The sequence below is a fragment of the Aythya fuligula genome, chromosome 2, assembly GCF_009819795.1.
Source record: "Aythya fuligula isolate bAytFul2 chromosome 2, bAytFul2.pri, whole genome shotgun sequence".
Classification (NCBI taxonomy): Eukaryota; Metazoa; Chordata; class Aves; order Anseriformes; family Anatidae; genus Aythya; species Aythya fuligula.
In genome coordinates, this window is record NC_045560.1 from 96,190,495 (window position 1) to 96,213,829 (window position 23,335).

General features: G+C 42.2%; 2 protein-coding genes across 2 annotated transcripts in view; one reads left to right on the forward strand and one right to left on the reverse strand.

Annotated features, from left to right (window-relative positions):
• Window positions 1-14,792, reverse strand: part of INVS (inversin) — an 87,321-nt gene extending 72,529 nt beyond the window's left edge. The window contains exons 1-3 of the mRNA XM_032181385.1: window positions 14,774-14,792; window positions 10,977-11,147; window positions 3,477-3,643 (exon numbers count right to left, since the gene is read on the reverse strand). Of these exons, the coding sequence (XP_032037276.1) occupies window positions 3,477-3,643; window positions 10,977-11,082 (273 nt within the window). The 5' untranslated portion in view covers window positions 11,083-11,147; window positions 14,774-14,792. The remainder of the gene's footprint in view (window positions 1-3,476; window positions 3,644-10,976; window positions 11,148-14,773) is intronic.
• Window positions 14,793-14,897: 105 nt separating this feature from the next.
• Window positions 14,898-23,335, forward strand: part of ERP44 (endoplasmic reticulum protein 44) — a 45,392-nt gene continuing 36,954 nt past the window's right edge. Inside the window, exon 1 of the mRNA XM_032180734.1 lies at window positions 14,898-15,045. Coding sequence (XP_032036625.1) covers window positions 14,989-15,045 — 57 coding nt within the window. The 5' untranslated portion in view covers window positions 14,898-14,988. The remainder of the gene's footprint in view (window positions 15,046-23,335) is intronic.

Here is a 23,335-nt window from a genome sequence, read left to right on the forward strand (position 1 = left end):
TAAGAAAATACTAAATGATAAGGAACTACTGAGAGACTCTCTATCACATCCAATAATGTTGGATGACTATATGGGCAATGCTGTAATTTCTACCTTTAATTTAGGAAGAACTTTGCATTATCAAATGAGGATTTTGAACGCTGGATGTTGATGTTAGCATTTTTTTCCCTATTTGAAGGATAGGAAGAGTTGCTTTTATGAAATAAAATCTTGCAGTTTTAATTTTTATTAAAAGATGTAATAGAGACCTGGTATGTACATATATATATTTACACACACACCAATTACAGCCAGGTTTGTAAACCACATAGGTAGATCACATAGAAGCTAGACCTGTAAGTGGTGCATGCTATTACATGGTCCAGAAGGGGCAGACAAGACTACCCAGTGATAGTGGAGGGATGTTTCACCTGCATAATTAAGTCCTATCCAACCAGAAACCCGTCCTAGAAGAGAAATGCAATTAGAATGAAATTCATTGTACTTCGTACAGATGATTTATAAGTCCCATGATTACATTCAACATACACAAAATCTGATTATTAACCAAAAATTCCAAGGAAATAAAAAAAAAACTGCCGTGTAACAGGAACCACACCTTAGTAGGGGGAGGAAAAAAAAAGGAAGGAAGAAGGAATCCTAAGTAGGAACTAGATAAGTAATAATTTCTCTAGAAAATTATAGTCAACTTTAATCACAGGACAACAATTTGAGCCACATCTTTCATGTAAAACTAGAAGATAATTGCTACGTGGTATATTGGTTTTCTTATCCGTAGGCCTGACAAGTTTTGGAGTCAGAAAGCAAGAGGAAACAAAGATGAAGAAAATTGCCTTTCAATAAAATGCACATCCCAGAATTTGGACAAGCAAATGCAAAGAGTTTAAAAAATAAAAACTGTAAGAGCTAAGCAGAAGGTCCTTGACCATTGCTTGTCCTGCTGCAAATGCTGTTACTCTGGTCTCACAGGTAAAAAATTAAAATTAGGAGGCAACTGAACTGCAAACAGGACCGTGAATCTCCAAGCAATGTGATTCTAAACATCCTATTATACCTATGACTAAAGTTCATAGAATCCCAGAATGGTTTGGGTTGGAAGGGGCCTTAAAGCCCACCCAGTTGTCCCCTTGCAGGGACACCTCGCACCAGAACAGGCTGCCCAAAGCCCCATCCAGCCTAGCCTTGAACACCTCCAGGGCTGGGACATTCACAGCTTCTCTGGGCAGCCTGTGCCAGGGCCTCACCACCCTCTGAGTAAAGAATTTCCTCTTTATATCTAATCTAAATTTACCCTCTTTTAGTTTAAAGCCATTACTCCTTGTCCTCTCACTCCACTCCTCGACGAAAAGTCCCTCCCCAGCTTTCCTGTAGGCCCCCTTTCACCAGACATTTGGAAAGCCACATAAATCTGTTTTTGAAGGAACACACGACAGTGACAGACTGATTCACAAAGCTGAACACAGCAAGAACTACAGAGTGGCCTTGGTAAACATGTAGATCTGTGATTAACCAACATTGACAGTAAAATTGAAGAATCTGTGATCTCACAACATTTTTCTTTTTTCTGCCTGAAGGCCAACACTTGGTATTGGTTACAGAGGAAAGTCTCAGCATTCACTTCGGGAAAAAAAAAATTGTAAGAGGATAACATAAACCAAAAGTATCAAAGAGGAATAAGAAGAACGCAAAACATTAATTAAATAACCCAAACTGTATGGAACACGAAGTTGTTTTGAATTTAAATTTTATATATTTTACAGGAGGCATTCATGACAGAAATGCATATATTAAAATGTTAATAAGGAAATGCTGAAGACACACATGAAATTTTAATTTCATATGCTGACATCAACAGTGAGCAACTGCTCAGAAGGCACAGAATGCAGTTTTATGGTACAGCTCAGTCAGACAAATGAAAAGCAGCTGCAAGGGCTGTCTCCTGACCACTTTCTGCCACCCTAGCACTGTGATAGCACAAGCACTTATGTGGCTAGATGGTGAAATGCATCTAAAACATTAAGCACTAAGTGGGTGACTGCATAAAAGCTTCTATTAAAATAGCAGAAGGTAATGATGGTACCTCGTTTTACAGTTGCATTGCCAACAGAAAACACATCTAACATGGGCCAAGCGTCCCATGGACCAAACTGCCCCTTCACGATTGCAGCATGACAAAGGAACCAAGGAGCACATGCAATTAATGGATATTACACTAGGGCAAAATATCTCTTTGCCTTGAACAGCTGTAATACAAATATCCACCATATCAACATATAGACAAAGATTTAAGCAAGAAAAATATACTGGGTTAATATGCTAGAAAAGCATTTTAAAAACCTGGAAATTTTAGCTTAAAAAGTTATGTCTTTGCTATGATTAAAACATTCCTTTGCTCATCAGGTTACAAAATATAAAGCCAACATAACCCGGCAGTGTAGTACCTTAAAGCAGTTTTAAAATCTCTGACATTTCTCCTCACTAAATACTGTGACCATACCATAGCTACATTTATGTAAACCCGACTAAAATGAAAACAAAAAAAAATGTAGGGTATATTAGGAAGTAAAACAGTTAAACAACCTGGATGATTGTGAACAGGTGACAAGTTATGAAAAATAGATGTTTGCTACAAAACTCAAGGCAGTCACTCTCTAACTGGGAACAAAAGACGGCTTACATGATCGAAACAACCCCAGCTTTTGAACAGTTACTGTTTTAAACGCAGTATAAAAGTAATACAGTAAATAAGATGTTTCTTTCAAATTTGAATTTTTAATCTTCGCTGTAGACTGTTTCATAATTTATGAACTCACATCTTGACTAGCTTGACAACCCACCTTTGGCTGCTTCTTCTTCAATTCTTTCTCTTCCCCTCCCTCCGCAGTTTGCTAATTCTCCTGTGACTGCAGACACTTCCCCCAGTACTGAACACAGAGGAACTACTGCAGCTCTGAAATTATACTTTAAATTCCCTTCTATTGTTAAAATCTTCCTTTAGCACCTCTTCACTGGGACAATGTAATAGGACAGTATTATAGACTAAAATTGTGGAAGGAAAAATGAATAGCAGTGCATTTCTTTCCTGGTCCTGGCACCGATTTGGTATTCTGTAGCCACGGCAGTCTCAGCCATAGCATTAACAATTAAAAATACACGGTATTATACCCACTGAAATAAATGGTGACATCCTAAGAAGTGTGAGAGTATACAGAATCCAGTCTTAGAACTGGCTGTTCCAAACTAGACACGGCTCATTTTTCCTAGAGAGTATGAGTTCTTAAAAACATCAGTGAGCTGTCTCTTCAGACAGCTACAATTACGCTGATTAAATATATGTACTTTAGCATTATTGACCTCTTACACTAATGAAAGCCTCTAAAAACACTAGAAGCTGATTCAATACAAGAAAATCTCCTTTATACCTGTTGCGAACGCCTTACGTTTCTATAACAGCAGAGCACTTCCCATGTAATTACCTTTTGTGCAGCAAGATGGAGAGCAGTTCTTCGGCTACGATCAGCTCTGTTAACATCTGCTCCAGCCTTCAGCAAAGCCTCTGCACAGTCCAGCCTGTCAGCCAGCACACAGTACATCAGAGGAGTTCGTCCAAACTGGTCCTCTTTATCTTTCAGCTCAGAGTTTCCTAAAAATAAAAATAATAACATAAATCAAATAATTCTATGAGTATCTAACTAAAAATAGTACCTTTTTTTTCAAGGGCACTTTCAGGTAAAATAGTACTTTTATCATAAATGAACAGGATGAGCAAACTAATGGAGTATCACATAAAAACAAAGTTATTACTTTTCACCTTATTTTCTTACCAACATTTAGAGGACATTTCAAAATATATAGACAGAAAAACATACATCTAGAAAACATCAGCTCCACAAATACACCTACTACCAGTAACTTTCTGCAGTGGCAGAATTATAAATCGTTTTAGAATACTTATACAGAGCTTGGCTGTAAAGATTACTTAAAAAATATCAACAATACGTAAACCAAAGTCCTTATGAAACCTGTAAACATTGTAAATAAATGAGCTTTGAAGCCTATTCGCTGCAGTGTTTCTTTAAAAAGCATAAAGATGACAATATTGCATCAATACCATTATTTACTTCATAGTGCCTTATGAAATGAAACTACAAAAATATTTGTTGATCTTTCTTGAATTTATATGGTTAGCAAGGCAGCAATTAGGGTAAATAAGAAGTCTGAGGTCTCATTGAAAAGATTATTCACTGTATTCCTATGCAGAGTCCAAAAAAAATTTACAGTGTGCATCCCCCACTACAAAGTTTCATATTTCTGTTTCCACATGGGACTGTCATCTATGATTACTCAAGGAACACTGAACTTTTACAGGTAAATTCATTTTTCTTTTTAAATATTCCCTTGTTTGCATGATTGTTGATGCTGTGAAAGAACTCCAGCAGAGTAATGCCCTTTCTTTATAGAAATCTCCACTCCCCCCAGCATATTATACTTATCTACATATCCAGTAATTGTATTCTTAATTATAATTTCAATAGATTCACCTAGTAGAAGAGTCAAGCAGATTGATACTCCCCTCGATCCATATTTAAAGATTAACATTTGTTCCCTACCAACCAAGCCTCTCACCAAAAAAAAAAAACACTCTTAAGCATGGTATTACCAGGTACAGGAATCATTCGCTCACTTGCTTCATTTCTGAGTTCCTTTAAAACTGCTGAGTGAATACCAGGTAGATCTGATGATTCATCCTGTAATACCTTCTCTTGCTTAGAGACTGTGATTTGCATGGAGAAAAGCCTTTCTGCTCTGCAAAAAAATAATCTTTCAGGAATCTTTCTAAGCTCTTCTGTGAATGCAGATGCAGAAAAATTCATTTTGTTCTTCATCTATGGCTTTGTCTTCTTTGACTCCCCCATCATCTTGACAATCTATTAGAGCAACATGTCATGCTCACATTAAAACAAGTTTTATAATTAATTTTTATGCCTCCAGCAAATTGTTCCCAATGAAAAAAAAATATATTTTTTTACCTCTATCTTCCTTAGACACCAATTATGCTTTCTGAAGAACACCTTGCTTTCAACATCCACCCTCACACTGCTGCTAACCCATGCTTGCTTCCCCTTGACCTTCCTAAATTGTTTCTTTTGAGAAGTGATTTTCCATTTGCTTCATGTTGAAAGCAAGGAGTTTACTCTTCAGCCTCATCTTTGGATTCTTCTTAGCAAGTGATTTTATTCTAACGTCCTTCACCATTTTTAGAGTTAGCATATATACCAGATTGCTGTTGCTTATGCGTGCACACTCTGGTCAAGGGTTACAAAATCTCTCTCAGTAGCGTTCTGATGCAGGTCCTACACAATGATCAGGATCAAGTCACGAGCTGGTCCTGTTGTGAGTTCACCAAAATCTTACTTGTCAACTCCTTAACGATTCCTAACAATTTAATTTTAGGATTAGATCCTCAGTATGTCATTTACCCAATACAGGAGAGTAACCTTCATTGCTATTGTGCTTCCTGTCAGTTCAGGCTCTCCGATCTGCTTTAGCACGTCAGACACATCACCCTCTGGCTGGAGGGAGAGCAAGAGAACGTTAACATGATAAATTCTTTCTTAGACTTGAAATCATTATTATTATTAATCTTGATTTATATTAATCAATTAATATCTATTAATTTTCTTCAAAATCAAGATTTCTTTTTTGCTTTGGTTTTCAAATGTGTATCACCACTCGTTCACCTACATGGCTTCCACTGATGTATCAGAATACAAAGTGTATAGAAAAAATTGTTATCCACATTGATGCCTTCCCTTCAACAAATCTTATATTCTTACTGTATTATCAACAGCCTCATTTAAAGCATGCCACCTACTTCTCCCATCTCATTTTTTAGACTCCTACTGTGTATATATTTGTTTTGTATTTCTGTGCATCTTCAACCTGCTTGAATAGGATGCTATCTTCTCCTACTGTATTATTACCTCAGTGAGGATACAGAATAGCTATGATTCCACCTTCTGTAGATAAGCCACTGGGAACTGCACGGACCCTTGACAGCTTTCCTCTTCTTATTTTTTTCCCTTTAGAAATTTTCACATAATGAACGTAACAGCTGAGTCTCAGATTTTCAGTAAACAAATGACCAAATATGTTTTTCTTCTTCAGAAAATAAATAAATAAATAAACCAAGTAATGGAAAGTCATATTTGTAAACTTATACAAGCATTTTTTTCCAGTTTGGGCCAAGTATAAAAGCTACGTAAGAAGTTGGTCTGAACTTCGTTTAGAATGGAGAAGATGAAGTATTGCTTCTGCCCTACTCATTACTCTTTACATCAAAACAGAAGACATTAAAGAAGTTTAATTTTATGGTGGCATATTTAAAAGTGATTTTAAGACTTTCAAAAATATAGTTTCTAACGTTGCTAAAGGTGAGTTAAAAGCTAAATTGAAAGGGCTTTGATCATTATTTACGTTCTATTATATATAACTACATTTTGACATGAAAAAATAAATAGGCAATGTAATTTTGCTAATACTACATACACAGTTGATACTGCCTTTAAATTCTAATTTTTAATCAAAACTTTGAGAAAAAAGCACTTGTATTTAAATATTCATTTAACTGTTACCTCAATTTCATTTCTGAAGCCCATAACTCTTTACTTCTGCTCAAAATGTTGTACTCTTTACTAAGTGCATTAGAAAGCAGTACACAGAAAGGAACATCGCTTTTTTAATTAACATCATGTTCATTAGGAAAATAAGTCAACATGTAACATGAGTTAAACAAGGGAATACAATATTCATTTATTTATTTATTTATCTTCCTTGACTTGTAAAAATTTTTGGTAGCCTTTCATTCCAAAGTATGACAATTTCATTGCACAGTTACAGTTTCAAGGTAATTCTTTCCTCTATTAGAAAAAAAAAAAAATAAGCTTTATATATTGTGAAACTCTTGATGTCTTACATCTCAATATTTTAGCTAACAATAAATGCTTTTTTCAAATTTATACCTTTGCCACGCAGCCCTGTGCAGCAACGTACACAAAATGAGTTTCAAACTATAAGCTAGCATGGCACTGATCCCAACAAACATGCCAGTTCCTCTAGCTAATGGGGTATAGTTCTTCCAGTATTAGTAGTTTAATCTGACAATATAGACATCACTATACTCCACTGCTCAGTGTTAACAGAGCCTCAGTGTCTTAAATATATTGCAGTTGATGGGACTTGCACAACCACATACATTTTTAGGAAGAAATATGAAAGCTTGCATTTCTCCCAGTCAGACATATGTACGTGGCTTCTGCTCACATGACACTTGTTCTTAATTCAGCAGTTAAGTTTCCAATTCCAAGTTGCCTTTCTGTTACAAAATGTTAGAGGACATACAGAATGTAGAGACTAAAAGAAACGGGTGAAGATAAGAATAGCAAAAATGGTGTAAAGCTCAACTGCAACCCTGCTCAAATGGAGCAACAGACATCTATTTTCCCCTCCAGCTCGCAAACGGTGATGTAGCTGATGACAAAGGGTTTCCATGACTGCACGCAGTCTGAGCAAAAAATGAGCAAGACTTTCAAAACTTTATGCCAGTGATTTGACTGCTTTTTAAGGTAAACAAACTATTTTCAGCCAGCAACAGTTTTCTTCTTTATTATTTTCTTTGCCTGCAAGCCTCTGTAGGGCCCTTAGAATGGTGAGAGTCCTGTGGGTTTTTCACTGAAGGGGCCTCTCTGCGCTCAGGGTAGGAGACAGGACAAGGACCAGGAGCTACTCTATCACCAGCAGGTCCTAAACTGGCTAAGCTCCAAAAGATAGCACAGATAGCCTTCTAAATATTTACACGTTGGTGTAATTAAAACGTGCTGTGTCAAAATGAAATCCTCTTCCACATGCCTGCCTAATGAAGTTTGTTTCATCCCTCCCTCTTCATGATCAACACCTTCAGCCCACCCCACCCATACTACGCATTTCACAATCTGGTTGCCAACAGGGGTCAGGAACACCATGGGATTGAGCAACCCAGCTCTGAAGTGTAACTCCCACTTTCAGACCTCATTGCTTCCTCACAGGCTATGCAAGCAGTCACATCAGACACCAGCATTTCTCTGTGTTCTTCATACCATAGCAGGAGTGAGAGAGGACAGGAGGAGGACCTGAAGTCTGTTGTATTTTTAAAAGACAGATCGTCTCCTGTATCCTGCAGGAATCTTGCCTTTTGTAATACCTGACCTGAGGTTTATTCAAGCTTCCCCACTGCAGAATATGGAAGAGAAGGAGAGAGAAGAATCAAACAGAAGCATTGAACTGCATAGTTGCAACTGAGAATGTATAATTAACATTTAAAATAAAACATCACAGCAGATGTTTAAAAAATATTTGTATCTGAGTGGTACATAATAAGGGTTGTAGAATAAGGAGTTGGACTGAATGGACCTTTGAGTATAAATGCCTATTATGCATATTTATGTGTTCTTATGAATAATTAAAGAATTAGATGCATCTTCCCTAAACTCTACATAAAAGCATTAAATGCAAAAATGACCCTCCAAACAGAAAATTAACTCTTGCTCCCTTTTTGTCTACGATTAAAGTGATACAAATGGGTTGAAGCACTGGAGGTAATGTTAATTAAAGACATGTTCAGTGTTGTGAAAAACAAACAAACAAAAAAACAACCAGAAAATACTGTCAGTATTCCCCAAAGCCTTAGATCATACAATTCCAGAACAATGTGATTCAGTACTTGTCAACTCACGTAATACAAAGAGTTAGCACATGGATTATACACTAAATACTTCATTTATGTAGTGCTTTATGGTACTTAACCTATAAGCTGCTTAAAAAGTCCTGCATCAGGACTGGTTAATATAAAGGGACACTTTGTACCAAAATCCCCTTTCTCTTAACTTTTCTTCTAACCTTTTGCTTTTGTCTATTTATGTTCATTAATTGCTACGGGATGTCAAACAGAACATAGTATCTAATGTACACTGTACAATTTCAAACACCTGCTCCTTTAAAATTACATGTTACTGGTGAGGGGGGCAGATGTGTCCATATTTATGAATTATAGGAAAATACAGTGTATATGTTTGCACACAGTCACACAGGCTGCATCAAGCTGCAGCAGGTGGGAAAAGAAGTAACTATCAAACAGAGGAGAGAGGCTGCTATTTTCCTAAGAGAGAGTTTAATCCAACTCCATGCCCCTCCTATGTCAGCCACCAAAAAGGGAAATCTCAGAGGAAAACAGTGAATCGATTCCCTCCCTAAAAGAAGGAGAAAGCAAGATTTCATCTTACTGGACGTACTGCTATCAGCACAATCCGACGCAAAGGCGAGCTGTGTTAGCATCATGTTGTTAAGCAATCCTGCACCCGCACACGACACTGATGTGCTGTCCTGAATTATATGATGCTGCTAAGTGCAGTCATCAAGTTCAGCGAATAACGCCAATTGCTCAATTTACTTCTGGCATTGAGTTATACTTTCAACAGCGCCTGGTGAACAGCTAAAAATATTACTCTGATGCATTCTTCTTCTGCTAGGCAATACTTCTTGCTTTTGCCCAGACAGGACAAGAAAAGTCTGTGTCATATCCTGTCAAGACATAACAAAGCGCAAGAGCCAAGTTCTGCCATTAGAGCAAAGCCTGCAGGGATCACGTAGCTTTTTCTCCCGTGTACAAATAACACAAAGTGTTTTTATTTTGTTACTGCATGATCATCTTTAGAAGAAGAGTGATTTCCATGTCTGTTCTAACATCTGTTTTGCAGTATAGTTGATGAGGTATACCAGCAATACAAAAGTACTTCTTCCTCTGTGTTTTCAACATGTCACTTGGCTGTGAGGTTAATAAAAACACACTGAAGTCAGCACAAACTTTCTTGTCACTTCTGATTGTTAGCCAGGATTTTAAAGCTCAGACCTTCTCCCCTCCCTGTGCAGGCAGAGAACTTTTAAAAACATGTATTTAAAGTAGTTGCATCCCACAGATTTCTAGAAGCATCTGCATATCGACTGCCCAGCTGTTGTTTATAAAATGTTCCACAAATACTGGTTTGTTGGTTTAAGGTGATTACCATCAAGTCCATTAAAACTGACAGTTAATGGCATAAATATAGAGTAAGGTTTTTCATTATTACTATTTCACAGTCACCAAGCTTCAGGAATGGCATTTTCATATAGGCTGAACAAATAAAACTTTTACAGTATCAGCTGGAATTGTATTTAATCAGAAATGCTGGTAAGCGTAGTCTTCATCAGGGCAGCCTTCCAAATGTGTCTAAGATAATTTTTGGAACACAGCACATACGCTGCTTTTGGAAACTAGTAACCTGGAATGACCTACCAGCCTCTGGACAGAGAGGGAAGGTGAAATCTTGAGCTTTTTAAAGGACAGGAAATTTTAAACTTCAGCTTCCATAGGGCCAGACTCTTTCCTTCACTTTCATTTCTCTCAAGAAACATTAGTGTATGAGCATCAAAGCAACAAACAGGACTTATTTTGTCCCAAAATTCTAAGCAGTGACAAGACTCGATTAACTACACAAATCATCTGGAAAAACAAGTTTATGAATTTTTTACAAGAAAAAAAAAAAATCAATAATTCTAAAAAAAAAATAAGGATATGCAGCCAAAATATTTCAGCCCAGAGCACTTCTCCAGAATTTTAAATTCTCTGAAATTGGAGTCCTGAATAACTCTTCTGGATGTATCACTTACCAATTTTCTATTTTATTTCACTAAGATTTTCACTCTGATTAACTGTTGCCAATCAAAGGCAACAGTTAATAATAAGTGGTCAGAAAAATCAGTCCTATTTTCAAAACTACATTTATTCTAGAAATACGTATAAGCAAAAAACAAAAACATATCTTAAGGATCAGAGCAATAAGCCAAACCCAAAAGCCTCAGTCCTCAAGCAGTCATCAAAATGCACCTACAATGAAAACATTTACCTGCTATTAGCTTTTGGAGGGTACTCTTATCTCCATTAACAGCAGCGGCATGCACTTCAGATGCTAATGAGGAACCACTGAAGAGGCAGTTTGCTGAAATATTCATACTCTTTCAAGGTATTATCATAGGTCAGATCTGCACCACCAGCATTTTTTGGTAAGAATTCAATTCTAGGAAAAAGAAAGAAATACAACTGAATTGCTATAACGCTAAAAGGACTCAAACAATGCTGAAGAAAATAAACCATCCCATTAAAAAGACAGGAAAGAACAAACACATTTATATTTCATGGATTAAATCTACCCCTAGTCAAAATTCAGACAGAAAAAGCCTATATTGAGGCTATATATATTTTACAGTTTTGGTGCCTTCGACATAAATACAGTCAATAAGCTTTGCAAACGTCTGCAAATAGGACAGTGCTTATCTACAAATTCAACAGCCCCTTCCTCAGAGTGCTGATATGCACGCTTCGGTTCAATAACCAGCGAAGTTTCTTATCAGGTATCGACTTGATATCGTCTGGTACTTGCTATCTGGTGGCCATCTGCTGTAACAGTCTGTGAACATACGCACAACAAGGTTTATAACCAGAAGTAGTATCTTTTATTTGACCAAGCGGCACAACTAAAATAATCAGACCAGCTTTCTAGATCCTAAGCCTGCTTCAAGCCTGAACAGAAGCAGCAAAATATGTGTAAGCAAAGCCACAATGAATCAGATCAAAAGCCTGGTCCTAAATCCTGTCTCAAACTGGCCAATGCCAAAAACTAGTGTTAATATATGTCTGATTTCATCCTTCCCTTCTAAGTATTCTCCCAGCCTATAATTATCTCTAGCTCAGTCACTTACTGAAGTGGACTTGATTTTTGTGTATTTAGAACTCAGCAAATTCTGTTAATTTTCTTCAACAAGTGTCTCTTCTATAAACTCGTCTAGTCTCCTCTTAAGCTTATGTAAACTTGGAGCACCCACTGGAAAGGAGTTCTGCAGCACAACCAAACCCCGTATGGATGAACTGCTTTCCTTCATCTACCTTGAGCTGGCTCTTGGCATTTGAAGACCCCTGACCTTTGTACTGGAAGGAACAGTAAATAAACAGTTTTTATCCACGGGTAATTATTTTACACGTCTCTAGTACATCTTCCACAATCGTATCTTCCTTTAGCTGAAGGAGTTGTACTTCATTTAGGTCTTCCCCAGGCAGAAGCTTTTCTGTATGTATGACTATTTTATTTGGGCCTTTTCCCAGTTCTGCTATATCCACTCCCCTTGAGATGTAAAGCAAACTCCACCAGGTATTAAAGAACTACAGAAACATGCATTCCACCAAAGGCTTTCCAGACTTTAAAACGCACATATATATATCCCCAAACCTAACTTTTGTTGTCCCCTACAAAATGATTTCAGGAATCTCCCTAGTCCCTTACCCAACAATCTACTTGCCAATGCCAAGCATGCCTGGCATTTGTACCTGCCTGAATTGACCAGCTGTGGGAGTGCAACAGTTATTTGCATGAGGATGAGCTCCTTATAACTTTAGGAAACTTTTTCCTCATGAATAGTTCTGGATCCATTTCTGGTCATGTGAAACCTATGTAACAATGTGTTCCTGTCCTGCAGCTCTCCTCTCCCACTGCAAACCTCACCAGAATGTGACAAGGACAAGGTTTGGACTCTTGAAGTCATGAACTCTCTTGAAGTCACAAACGCTTCCTTCCTTACCAGTGAACCTCTCTACATTCCAGAAAAGCCACCAAACATTTTTTGCATGCTTATTTTACCACACGACTAGGTGATCGCTCAGCGGGTGGTGGGGCACTGGTACAGGCTGCCCAGAGAAGCTGTGGATGCCCCATCCCTGGAGGTGCTCAAGGCCAGGCTGGATGGGGCTTTGGGCAGCCTGGTCCGGTGGGAGGTGTCCCTGCCCATGGCAGGGGGTTGGAACTGGGTGGGCTTTAGGGTCCATTCAACCCAAACCATTCTGGGATTCCACAATCTTTCTCCTAAACAAAGTCATTGATGAATTTGAGGCTTTATTAACTTCTAGGAGCAGACAACAGAAGGGAGTCTAATGTGACAGGAGGTTAAGAACATTTCCAGCTTTAAGGCCATGGAAGAAGGACAAAGTGCCATAAAACACCACAACAAATGACAGAAAAGCTCCACTTGACTTGGTGCTTAAGAAAGTCAATAAAAGTGCAGATGCACATATAACAACGCAGGGTGGACAGAGCTTACATAAACCCAAACAAGCCCAAACATACTTTGAGACCCAAAGCATGACTATTTTCATTTTAAAGAAAACATGTCTTCAAACCTTTCTAGTGCCTCAATAAATCTGCTGTTTTGACTGTTGAGGACATGCAATTCATACATTTCATTCCAAGTGAAACTTTTCCTCACTCATTTTCCTCAAATATTAAGAGGAGCTATAAAAGGAACATATATAACTTTCCTCAGATATTTTTCTGGTGTATTTGACAAACAGATGAACTGGTATATGGAATTTACCAGATGAAGATATCTGGCTTGATAAAGATCCTCATTAACAACAAAATGAGGTGTGTATTTGTACAGGATAAAAAACAACAATTAAAAAAAAAATCAGGAAATAACTACATGATATGTTTATAAAAAGTTATATAATTGGCATTATTCGTAACATACACTATATTAGCGTAATCAAGTAGATCATTCACTTTCTCTTTTTCACCTAACATGTACAGAAGCATTAGCTGTATCAGGACATCAGAAATGCAGGGACAGTCATAGGAACAGCAAGAGGACTTGAAGTTATATGAAATTTCACACCAAACTACGCTCATAGCACGTCGCGTTACACAGATAATCGGGATGACAGCATTGTTCTGTTCAGCAAAACACAGGGTTGCTAAACTTGCTGTGGATGCCCCATCCCTGGAGGCATTCAAGGCCAGGCTGGATGTGGCTCTGGGCAGCCTGCTCTAGTGGCTGGCCACCCTGCCCTGAGCAGGGGGGGTGAAACTAGATGATCTTTATAAGGTGATCTTTATTAGATGATCTTTATATACCCTTTTCAACCCAGGCCATTCTATGATGATATGATATATGATATATATGTGTGTACATATGCATACATGTTGTATACACACACACATATATATATCGTGTGAAACCGAGGGGCCAAATGGTTTTTGTAGGGTCACGCAGAGACCGAGCCCAACTTTTCCTCGTGGCCGAAGGGGGCCTGCCTTGCCGTAATCTGACATGAGGGCTGCCTCTGATATGGCTGTGCTGTTTCCCTCCTCACGCTTCCTCGTCGCCTTGTGTACATGCAGGCGATGCCAGGCACGCCAGGAGCAGCTTCCCACCAGCAGTTTGACCAAACCCTGCATGCAAAACCTGAGCTTTTACTGCAAGAGGGTGAACTTTCGGTGTAACCCAGCCCGTGACACCACGCCTGGCAGGGCGTGCGGGGGTCCCACCCCCACAATGTGATGCAGCGGGCGCTCCGCAAGCACCCAAAAAGCCCTTCCCAGCACCGCTCGGACCACAGAGCGGCTTCCTGAGCTCGGCGGAGACGCAGCGAGGCACCCCAAACCCCTCATCCCACCCCTAATCCCTCATCCCACCCCTAATCCCTCATCCCTAATCCCACCCCAGGAGGGCCGCAAAACGCACCCCCCCCCTTCCCCGTCCCCCCACCCACCCGCCCGCTGCGCAACCGCCGCAACGCGCGCCCTCCCGCTACGCAACCAGCGTAGCCGCACCCCCGCAGGGAGCCCCGCTCCGCCGGCGGCGCCCCGCTCCTCACCTCCGCGCCTCCTCCTCCCGCCCCCGGCTCCGGGACTACATTTCCCGTGAGGCCGCGGCGCCGGAAGCGAGTGGCGGGGGCGGGCGGGCAGGCGGGCGGCGGCCCCGGGCCGGCCGCGGGCGTTTCCTGGCGACGGGGGAAGTTGCGGAGCCGCCGCGGCCGCCGAGCGCCTGGGAGCCGCCGCGCGCCCCGCACGGCCGCCTGGTCTACCGACCATGAGAGCCGCCATCTTCCCGCCGCCGCCGCAGCCCGGCCGCCTCGTCCTCCTCATGGTGAGCCCGCGGCTCCTGCCCCTCGCACCCCCTCGCCCCCTCGCCCACCCCGGGCGGCACCTGCTGGGAGGGAGCCGGGAGGGAAGCGGGGAGCGGCCCGGCCCCGTGGAGGCCCCGCGGGCTGCGGCCTGGCCGAGGGGAGGGCGCTGGAGCCGGGCCCCCCCCCCCCCCCCCCCCCCCTTCTCCCTTCCCCTCAGGGGCTCGGGGCTGGAGTTGGGAGAAGTTCCTGAGGGAATATGCCTCACGTTGTCAGCTTCTGCCTCCTTTTTCTCTTTTATTTTAATTTTTTTTTTGGCGTTAGGCGCGCAACCAACCGGATTTACACGCGCGCAGTCATTAAATGCACGCCTGCTGCAGCGATAAGGCGGTTTTCTTATCGCTGACACAGGGCCCTGCGCTGCCAGCCCTGTGCTGGGCCAAACCCTGCGCCTGCCGCGCCCCCAGCCCCTCCTGCAGCCGCAGGGGGCTCACAGGGGTGAAGGAGTCCAGCGGGATTTGCTCTTAGACATCCACCACCACGCTTTAATCAATCTGCTTGGAACAAAGCTGTAAAATCAGCCAAAAAAAAAAAAAAGAGAATAATTAGAGGCGAAGATAGAGCCGTGGGGATCCAAAGGGAAATACCCAGCAATATATCCACTAATGAATGAATGGCCAGAAGCATTAATCCAAGCGCTTAATGAGCAGGGACCAGGGCTTGTTATCCCTTTGAAACATGCGCTGCTACCTGCAAAAGCTTTGGTTAAAATGTGAAGAGCTTGCTGAGTAAGTATACTCATTGGTATGGCTTGAAAAAAAAAACCACCACATTTGAGGTGTTTATATATAGATGGCTATTTATAGCGTGTTAGCTCACTGTACGAGAGACTACAGTGATGAACCTCGTATTTTCAGGTCCGGTCTGGGCGTTAGCACGTGAGCAACATTGCTCTTGTTCCAAAATCAATATTGTAACCCTTGTATCGAGCGCAGCGAGCAGAAGCAAGAAGTGCGTGCTGTTTGTTTTTAAACTTGGCATTTAAGCGGGCAAGCACAAGTTTGAAAAATTGGACAGGAATTAATGAAAGCGTTTTTCTTTCTTCATGGTACAGCGGGTCCATGCAAATCTAATACGCGTCAGTTAGATTATGGGCACGTCAACTTAAGAAATGGATCGCGGCGAAGATCTGAAACTTCCCCATATTTTAGGTGCTGTTTCTCTGCGTATGGATCGTTCAAACCCATTTCTAATGAGATTAGAAAGATCTATACACATAACACTTGAAAAATAAAACAGGCCAGGGTTGTTTTTTTAATATATTCGTGTGCAATGCTACCTGTGTAGTTCTTCAGCGTCACATCGGCCGTGCCCCTGTGTTGTAAGGTGCCCGGTTACGTCCTTGGATCAAGACAATGAATCACTCCTTTCAGGAGGTTTGGTAAGAGCTGTCCCGAGCAGGCTGGGAACGTGAGAGGATCCTTGTTCTTTCAGATAGCTGACAAACCCGTTTGCAGAGTGCGGTGCTTGTTTTCTTGTGGCATTTAGGGGACCTGGTGGTGTGTACTACATCGACTTCCAACTTCTGGTAACTTTTCTTTTGCCTTCCCAACCGCTGTGAGTAGTTGTGACCCACAACATGACTGTGGTTTCGTCTGGTGAGGTTTGGGAGAGCCCTGCTCTGCCTCCAAAGGATGTGCGGGCTAGCAGAGCCTCCTGGAGCGTTGCAGTTGGTGTGTTTTGGGGACGCGAGCTTCTTGGTGTTACATCGGTGGTGCCTAGAACAGAGGGCAATGATATACAGCCGCGAAAACAGCTTACTAAGCTGGGCTTGTTTAGCAATGAAGTTGAAAAATAATTAAGGTTCCAAACTTCTGGATAAGCACATTTCTTCTTCTGCACGGCCTGCCTCTGAGGGAAGGAAGTTCTCCTTTATTTTTCGTACAGATTGCCTTTGTTTCCAGAGCTCTGCACGCCAGAAGGGTTTGCAGTGGTGCATACTGACCCTCCCTGCCTCGGCTTTATGCTTCCGAATCTTCAAAGCAGATAGGCGCTGGAAGGTGATGAAATCTGATCTCTGAAGAGGGGAAGTAAAGGCAAGGAGAAGAATCAACATTAGGGTATTAGCACAGCGGTTGGTGACCAGGAAAAGGAATCTGGTTTATTGTTACTGCTTTCGGGTGTTGGGAAAGCGTAACAGGAGTTCCTCGGGGTGGGAGGAGGGCGCTGCCTTCCCCGAGGGGGAGGGAAGGAAGGGCTGTGGTTAGCTGGAGGAGAGTAAGCTGGGAGGAGGAAAGACTTTTTGGTAATGGAAGTGCAGAAAACGATATAAAAGACATGGAGGGTTGAAATGCTGTGAGAGACCCAGGAGCTGAGGGGAAGGGCGGGCAGGGCACAGCACAGGCTGCAAAGGATGGAGTCCACCTGATGGCAAGTCTGGAATAAGCAACATCGTTTCTTGCTCGGAGCTGAACGATGTCTCTGCCACGTTGGTGTACGGCTTGGTACCGGGTAGGACAGGCCTGATGAATCCGAGGCAGCAGAATAAACGCTGTGCCTCACCCCATCTTTCGGGAAGGCAAGGCGTGGTTCTTTGGCTTTGCTCTGCCCGGGCTCTCTCTGTGTTTGCCTCCACCTGCAGGTGCACAATGAAAATTGTAGAACAGGACGCTCTGCTAGGCACGTGCTGCAGAGCCACGTGCCTAGCAGATACGTTGCTCAGGAAGCCGCTGGGAGGCTCGTGCAGGTGGTGTCCCTGGGGAAGAGATGTGAAGAGAGGAAGCCACCAACTGATAGAGAGGAAAAGGAAGGGAGAAGTTCTTAGCTCTTTTTTTTTTTTTTTTTTTTTTTTTAATTATTTTTTCCCCTCGGGCAACTGTAAAAGGATTTCCCTGTTCTTGCCCTTCAGTCTGTGGAGGTTTATCAGGTGTCAGACCTCTACTGCTACGCCTTTCTTTCTGGCTTGCTCAGAAAGGGTGCCCAGACAAAGCAAGAACACCTACTTAGTGTGTTCTGCAACACCATTGGAAGGACATCCCTGTCCCCAGATACTCTGAGGACGTGTAAAGTTGGAGCATCCTCTGAGTAGCACCGCTGCCCGTTTGTATGTTCCTCCCCGTGAGCTGATGTGGTTTGGCATTGCCAGATAATACCTGGTGTTACGGTTGGTCTTAGGCTGTAATTTCCATATTTTTAGTTGAGCTTTCCAAACGCTGCTGACCTAGCAGTGCAGTTGCAGCCGCTAGGAGCGGGAACTTAGAAGAAGGCAATGACCTTGCAGCCTCCTATTAAAATTTTAATTGAAGATAAAACATGCTGGGGGGTAATATTTTTGTTTCTTGGTTGACTGCTGTTGCTTTTTGCATCTTGTTAGCATGACATCGAGCACCCAAATAGTGAAAATGAAAATTAAATAAAATGATGTCTTATCTTACTTTTAAATTGGCAATTCACTGCTTGCTGTATCAAAGAGAAACTGATCTCTGCACAGTTTTGCGGTGTGCAGAGCATATTTCTGTGCACTTGCCTCTCTTTGTGTATTTATAGGAGTCCTGCTCAAAATATTCTGAGTTTGAGCATTAGTCAAAGGCTATAATTGGAGGCAAATTTTAGGCCAGTGAGCTTTTATATAATGAGAAGGGCTCCCCGCAAGAATAGCACGGGAGTTTTGAGTTGTCCATCATCTGTCATGCCCTCTGAAGAGTAAATTAGTTGTTAACTGAGGAGCTGTCCCTGGGAATTTGGAGGGGGCGGGCAGGTAGGGGAAGCTTATCGCTCCTGAAATGATTCTTCAAACAGCACACCGAGGCAGCGTTGGAAAATGTAGAGATGAGTTCCTGACAGCGTAGCGTCAAAGATCCTGTCGCTGGCAGGTGATGCTCCTTATCTTCGTTTCCTTTTGATATCCTTACTTTCTGCCTTGCTTTCTATTTTTTTTGGCAGGGCAGCTTTCTCCAGCAAGACACTGGTCCTCATGCCACTTCCTTGGGAAAACAGTACGCCACTTACTCCTCTTGCTGCACAGCAGTCCTCTCCTTTGTTTTAGCCAAACCTGGTTCTTTTTCAGTGTCTCTCAGGATTATGTGCTGCTATTCAGGAGGAACAATTGTTTACCTTGCAGGCTCTTCTGTAAACCTCGCTTGAAGAGTTTGCGAGCGTTCTGTGCGACTCCTTGGCTTTCTGTTGTTGTTGTTCAAACCTTATTATGTGAGTCTATTGACTGTAGTTTGCTTGAAGGGAGAGAGTTGTCTTGCATGAGAAGAAAATATAAATATATGCTATGAATCTTATCATACAGCAGGGCTGTTTCACAAGCTCTTCAGGAGGGTCTAGAGATATCTTCAGGTAATGGATGCTTCAGTAATGGAGTGGTTTTGGATGCATTAGCAATATTTTAAAATATTTTTTTAAGAGTGAGCTCTCAGTGATGTAGAGGAGGAACGTTTGGAAGTTTAAGCTGAAGCAATTTAGCATGTTGGTGTCAAAGGCTAAGCAATGCTTTCTTTCAAAACTCTGAACTGGAGAGAGAGCTCCCGAGAAACAGAAGAGGTCAGGTGCGTTGTATAGGATCAGGAAAGGAGCTGAGAGCGGGATTTCTTGCTGTGGGTTTTACCTTTGCGCTTTCTTCCTCTCTGATGCATCTTCATTCATCAGCAACATGCGAGCAGTTGGTAGAAATGTGACTTCCTTTTTCAAAATAGCAATTCCACCTGCTCAGAAAATATAACTTTTTAAAAATGTCTTACGAGCTTTTTAAATTTTGTCTTGAATTTATTGACTTTCAGGTGTTTAATTTTACATTGTTAGGGGTTGTTGTGCAAAGCGGTGGCTGTACTCACCAGGAACTGGGAATATTTATTCACTTCCATTGGAAGATGCTGCTGTCAGGGTGCTGTGTTTCTGCAAGCCAGGTGTAGGACCCTGTCCGTACTGAATTACGCTCTGGTGATGACCAGAACTGGTGAGATGTATGGCAGAAGGGTTCCATCATTTTTTCACATGCACAATTAAACCAAACCTGGGCGCTCCTTCACACACATGCTTTGTGTATACCTTGAGTTTGCAAGGCATTATGTACACAGCGTGAGGTTTCTGGTAAGCAAGGTGAATCTGATAATCTGTTTTTCAGTGTGGTAAACGTTTGGGGTTTCTTCCCTCCCCTTATTTCTTGATCTACGTTAATTTGTCAAAGCTTTCTCTCTAAAGCCAAAGAGGAGTGGTGAGTCTCATTGCGTTTACCGCCCTGGGGTCATCTTGTAGGCTTTTTTTTTGATTGCTTCTTCTGGGAGCTCGTTGATCGCGTCGCTTGGAAGGAGCCTCTAAAGGTCTTTTGGTCCTACTCCCTGCTCAAAGCAAGAGTACCGTAGGTGAGGTTGCTCGGGGTCTTTTCCAGTTGAGAGCTGAATATCTCCAAGGATGGAGGTTCTACAGTCTGAACACCCATGAAATTGTTGAAAATTTTATCTGAAGAACCTATTTGGAGCGGCAGCTTGTGTCCTGCCCCCGTGCATCTCTGAGTCTGTCTCTGCCTTCTCTACAACTTGCAACCAGGTAGCAGCAGCTGCAGCTTTCCTTTTTCAGGCTGCACAAGCACAATTATCTCAGCCTTTCTTTGCATATACCCTGTTCTCCAGTCACCGTTCATCTTGGTAGCCTTGTGCTGGACTTCACTCCGTATGTTAACCTCTGTGTGGCACAGACAAACCCCAGACTGGGCAGAATTCTTCAGATGTGGTCCCACAAGGGCCAGTAAAAGGGAAGAATCACTTCCTTTGATCTGCCAGCTCTGCTTTTGCTAAGGCAGTCCACGAGGTGTGCAGTTGGCTGCCTTTGCACGCTGCTGACTGCTGTTCAGCCTGCCCCCCAGCACCGCTCTGTCCCGGGGGACAGCGAAGAGCTGTTTTCTGCCCAGCTGGCCGCAAGCCTGTTTGGGGTTATTCCACCCCAGATGCAGGACTTTGCCCGTGTTGAACTCCGTGAGGTTCCTGTTGGGCTTTGAGAGACTGTGGCAGAAGCTTGTTAACGTCAAGGCAGACAATCTCTGGTATCCTTTCCTCATTTAGTCAGTCATCTTATTACAGAAGACAATCAAATTGGCCAGATTGATTTGCTCTTTCTGAATCTCTGCTGGATGGATGTGGCCTCTGGGAAGAAAACTTGCCTCTGTAATTGTCCTGGGGACCCAGGAAAATGTCTGGTATCTGCTGTTGTGTGTCTGTGCATGTCCAACTTGTTTAATTTGTTTCTAGCTCACTCTTACCTTGGGCAGTGCTTCCCTTCCACAGTGTTCTGCTACTGGGCTCAGACATCATCAGAAGAAAATGATGGGAAGAAGGTGATGAGTACCTAAGTCTTGTTTTGGGGTCCTTTGCCATTAGGTTCCTTGCTTGTTGAGCAGCAGACGTACAATTTTCTCAGTCTTCCTTTTGTTGCTGTAGAAACCTGGTGTTGACCACTAACATCCCTCTGTAGTTTCAATCCCAGCTGAGCTTGGGTTTTTCTAATTTCTCCTGCCTGCTCAAGCAGTGTTTTTCTGCTCCTACGAAGTACTCCTTCTCCTACCTCTCCCTTCTCTGTACTTCATTTTTCCATTTCTGAACTCATCCACGAGTCCCGTGTTAACCCACGTAGGCCTTCTGCCAGACCTTAATGACTTTTTCTGCAGGTGTTGTTGTTTTTGTGCTTTGAAGAGGTTGTCCTTGAGCATCAGCTGGCTCTCATGGGGCCATTTCCCTCTCGGAGCTGTGTTCCAGGAGTGGACTGAATTGTTAGCGAGACCTGAGTGTCCTGTAGATGACAGATGGGAATTACCACGAGCCCCGATCATTACTGAGGTATAGCTGGAAGATTTCTCAGCATGATGAAAAGAAGCACTGGAGCTCCCAAAGGCTTATTTCATGGAAAAAGTGGGCTACTCCATTATGAAGTGTTTGGACAGTGCTGTCAGACATGCGGTTTCATTTTTTGGTAGTCCTGTGCAATTACTTGCTTCACTTCGGGACCAAAATTAAGGATTTGCTAACCTGCCTGGAGATTTTGAGTATATGGTTTGCTGCATTCACTTTGGAAAGGAAGATACTCTCCCTGGCACTGGGGGAGAGACTTTGTTTTTTTTGCTTTTTTATTTATTTTTTTAATCTCTGAAGCTTTCTGTCCTAAAACGTGTTCATGAAACACAAGCCCAAAGTGGAAAGTGGAGCCCTAGAAATGGAAAACAGTAAACAAACTGGTTCCTTGGCAATCCTTGTCTCTCGTCTCACCTGCCATCAGTGATTCTTGCCTGGTTTTCATGTGTCTTATCGAGGTGCATCCAATAAAAGGACTGTGAAGATGTCTGCTTGTGCTATGGGGCCTTTTTTGGTTTTAACATTTGTGAAGAGAAGTGGGGAGAAGAGCAATCTGACCTCTGTTGTAAGATGAAGCTTACGTTTCATCTCCAAGTGGATTCACCTGGCAATGGGGCATAAACCTGGAGAGACCTTGTTCATTAGGAGCTCTGCAAGGAAGCACTTCGAAAGGCGAGGCAGAGGTGCCTGTTCCAGTGGTCCTGAAAAAGAAAACAGCAGCTGTGGCAGTGTGTTGCTGTTTCCCATAGCTGTCCTGACTATCAAGTGATGATAAAATTAACTTTTTCAGAAGCTTCACCAAGGGAAAGTGTTTCAGTGATGTACCCCCATTTGTAATCCCGAGAGCTTTTTGTTCCTGTAGTCCCATTGATATCCCCTTTCCTAAATCTTGCTGGAAGTGCTCAGCCCCTCAATTCTTTGCCGGTTACAAAGATTATGGATTTTCATAAATGTGTGTATGAAAATACTTTTTTTTTCCTCCCCCTTCTCCCTTTTGAGTTGATCCACTTGGGATTTTGGAGAGAATGACTGCGAGACAAGCGGGTATCTTCACAAAGGTAATTAAGACAGTACGTGGTGCGAGGGTGAGCAGTTAGGGGTTCTTTCCTCCTAATGATCTGTTAATTAGTGGAGGGAGCTCAGCCAGTGTGGGGGCCTCTCAGGAATTACCTTTGACTGACATTTCAGACTGCTTTGGTTAAGAACATGTAATTGCAGGGGGGGAGGGCTCTTTATTTTTGTCTTTCTTCTATTTTCAGTGTCAACACAGGCCAGCAGAATTTGCTAAGATGGCACAAAGGTATATACAGGCATGCATATATAAAATTAGCATCACCTAGCTAGTAAGTATTACTCTAAAATAAGCTTGCTACCAGTTCTCGCCGCGCGCCACGTGAAGGTGTTGCTGTTATTTTTAGGACAGCTCTGGAATGCTTGCCTTCAAGTTTCCATGGGAGTCGTCAGCCCG